Source organism: Eurypyga helias, unplaced genomic scaffold (assembly GCF_000690775.1).
Source record: "Eurypyga helias isolate BGI_N326 unplaced genomic scaffold, ASM69077v1 scaffold8168, whole genome shotgun sequence".
In the NCBI taxonomy this organism is placed as follows: Eukaryota; Metazoa; Chordata; class Aves; order Eurypygiformes; family Eurypygidae; genus Eurypyga; species Eurypyga helias.
In genome coordinates this window covers 74028-77426 of record NW_010267498.1, presented here as the reverse complement: position 1 = coordinate 77426, position 3399 = coordinate 74028, and the positions used below count along the sequence as shown (strand labels likewise).

Genomic DNA, 3399 nt, shown 5'->3' with positions numbered 1-3399 from the left:
AAACTTGCTGTAAATGTAGTAATGGCTGCTTTGGCAGTTCTCCGAAGTTCGGCATGCAGCAAGGTTTCAGCTAGCACCAGCAGCAATTACAGACTTTTTAACAAAGAAATTGGGCATCAGATGCGGAAATGTTTTTTTCCATCAGCGACCTGCTTGCTTTAGTTGTTGCTCTTTTACTTCTCTACCCTCATTTATACACCTCTAAGATCAAGACATGAACAGAACGTGGCCTGGCAGTGTCTTTTTTTTCACTGCAGTCTTGATGCATTTCTTTTCCTAAACCTACCCACACCTACCTCAGTCCCTGCCAGACCCTTCCCCTCGCTGTTTGAGGAGACCCACTGCAAAACACTTTCCCTGCATTTAGGATGTGAACATTTTTCACCTTAGCTCAGGCTTCCCTGAGGCCTGAGCTGCTCTCATCTCCCTGAGCCTCCAAACCGATAAGCCAGTTCAGTTGGAATGGGGTGTGGTGGTGGTTTATCCTTCATTACACTGAAATCTAGTCACAGAGAGTAGAAAATAAAAGGAGTAGGAATTAGAATAGACAGTGAGTACATCTGTCATTGATCAGATGCCCAGTATGTATATCGTTAAACAGCTTGTGTTGCCCTGTGTGCAAACGTCTTCCACGGTGCAGGCTGATCTTGGTTATTCGGAGTGATTCTGACTTTTGACCTAAAAGCCAGCAAGGCTTTTGTATGTTTCAGCTCAAAATCGCTTTATAAGACGCACTGTTATTTATGTTCATCTTCAATAAGCTTGTTCTCCACCAGTGTGGGGGAAGCTGACCGCTCTCCTGCTTTGCATGGTCGGACAGTTGTCAGTTCCCAAATTTGATTCTTCTGACAGGAGTTTCTCAAAGGAGATTGACTTGTGGCATTGTGTGTTACATTTTTCCCCTTCTAAGGGTGTTGTTGAAACATGCAGCTTGTTTGACATGGTTGTCCCTTATACCAACAACAGCAAACGCTAAATTATTTATATAATTAATTTTTCATCTCGGAGGCGGCAGGGCCATCTGTTGATTTGCATAAAATGGCAGCATAGTCACCGTGTATGTATCTCAGTACCTTTGGGTGGGAGTGGTATGGACAGAAAACATGTCCAACATAATACATTTTGGAGGGGGAAATGACTGCTGAATTTCCTCTGTAAAGACGTCTGACTTGTTCTGCGGAAGAATAACCTACATTTGAAACCCCTGAGTGGAACTCTGTGCTGGTGCCCATCAGCTTGGTTACTCCTATGAAATCAAGTTCGCTAAAGTACCTTGTACCAAATGCTGCGGAATCAAGTTCACTCTTCACAGGCTTACTGTGCAGTGTGTGTAAGACGGTTGTTTGCCCTGTTCATGTAGGTGCCACTGAACTGCTGCTTCTAGCCCGCCGGACAGACTTGAGACGAATTTCCTTAGACACCCCAGATTTTACAGACATCGTTTTGCCACTGGAGGACATCCGTCATGCCATTGCCATTGACTTTGATCCTCTGGAAGGTTACATCTATTGGACTGATGATGAAGTTAGGGCCATTCGCCGCTCGTTCATCAATGGGTCAGGTAGTCAGTTTGTTGTCACGGCACAGATCGCACATCCTGATGGCATTGCTGTGGACTGGGTTGCCCGGAATTTGTATTGGACTGACACTGGCACAGACCGTATTGAAGTTACAAGGCTTAATGGAACCATGAGAAAAATCTTGATATCAGAAGACCTGGAAGAACCCAGAGCTATTGTGCTGGATCCCATGGTTGGGTGAGTGGCTGTTCATGAGCATTTTTTAAATATATTGAGTCATATAAAGAAGATGCCTCTGTCTCCTTGTATGCAGATGGGAAGTCTACCTGTGTGCTGATGCCGTGATAAACTTCTCAGTCTTCAAAATGAGAACATTGGGATTCTTGAAAAGTTAAGGCTCTGAGGCATAGGGACTACTGATTCCCTTTGGCTTCCCGGATGCCTGGCTAGTCATCTTACATGTCTTTTATTCTCCTGTATAAAAATATTTTGGGGGACTGTCTTGACCTGTTGGTTTACTGTAGCTAATAGCACTGCTTATGTTTTCTGGCTGAGTAGAGTTTCTTGTACAGGAACTGTTGGGGGACTGTCTTGACCTGTTGGTTTACTGTAGCTAATAGCACTGCTTATGTTTTCTGGCTGACTAGACTGATACAGGAGTTTCTTGTAAAGGAACTGTGGGTTTACATGTCGATGCTTTCTGAATGGTTTGGGCATCCTTACTTAGGTAAGGAAACGTATTTGGCTTACAAATGTACTTTTCTGCATGCAGCGTGGTTTTGGGGAACAGTAGTCCAGAAGAAGGTATGTGAATAATGCAAGTTTGGATTAACAAGAGTTCTGAAGATTTTGTTTCCTTTGCAGGTACATGTACTGGACTGACTGGGGAGAAATCCCAAAGATTGAGAGGGCAGCATTAGATGGCTCAGACAGAATTGTGCTGGTGAATACCTCGCTTGGTTGGCCAAATGGGCTGGCGTTGGATTATGCAGAAAGCAAAATATACTGGGGAGATGCCAAAACTGACAAAATAGAGGTTTGTAATAGCACCTTTGTCTTTAATTCCATGGAGTTATAGAATGTAGTCACTCAACACCTAGAAATAGCCCAGAAGGGTAGTGGGATAATGGTTGATTTGTGCTTTAAGAATCAATTCAGTTTCCTCTCTGTCTTTGAGCTAGTTGCTCACTATTCTTCTTCCATTTTCCTGAGTGTAGGATGGAAAAGACAGCCATGTCATAGATCCCTCTTTTTAAGAATGTTTTTGTTAAATAAGCCAATTTAATAATAAGCCAACAAGTCACCAGGAAAAAAAGCTTTTTACTGACTAATGTTTGTATTTTAAAAAATTTGTCATTCAATTTTGTGCTGCTCAGCTGAGATGCTAGTAGAACATATTTTAAAGAAATAAATCTCATTTCACATATAATAATTTGTACCCCCTAAAATCCTCTATACTTTGCATCTCCCTTGTTTTAAAGGGTTCCAGTGAGGGGATACGTTTTCCTTTTTCCGGTATGTTCTGCTGAAACTTTTAATTGAAAACCAAAATTTTTCTTCTCTCCCACATTGGAAATCTTGTGTTTGTTTTGTTATATAACATTTGTGGAACAAGTTTTGACATCATCTCTTTCTCGGTCTTCGAGAAAATAACATTGTTTAGTATTTGTTCAGTTCAGTGCCAAAAGGCCAAAGTTTGTCTGGAAGCAGGAGACTTGACTACTACGTGGTGCATAGTAGTACCATCTACCTTTGCCATATCCTCATAGATTTACCTTTCTTTTGATGAATTAACCGCTTCCCTTACTGGATCCTTACCATTGCAAATAATTTTCAGCACTTGTCACATTAGACACTGTATCATGCTGTATGAAATGGT

General features: G+C 41.9%; 1 protein-coding gene across 1 annotated transcript in view; it reads left to right on the top strand.

The window, feature by feature from the left end:
* Positions 1 to 1360: 1360 nt before the first annotated feature.
* The window catches only part of LRP6 (low density lipoprotein receptor-related protein 6), a gene marked incomplete at its 5' end in the record, with an annotated part of 46701 nt that continues 44662 nt past the window's right edge, over positions 1361 to 3399 (top strand). The window contains 2 exons of the mRNA XM_010157440.1: positions 1361 to 1757; positions 2385 to 2556. Coding sequence (XP_010155742.1) covers positions 1361 to 1757; positions 2385 to 2556 — 569 coding nt within the window. The remainder of the gene's footprint in view (positions 1758 to 2384; positions 2557 to 3399) is intronic.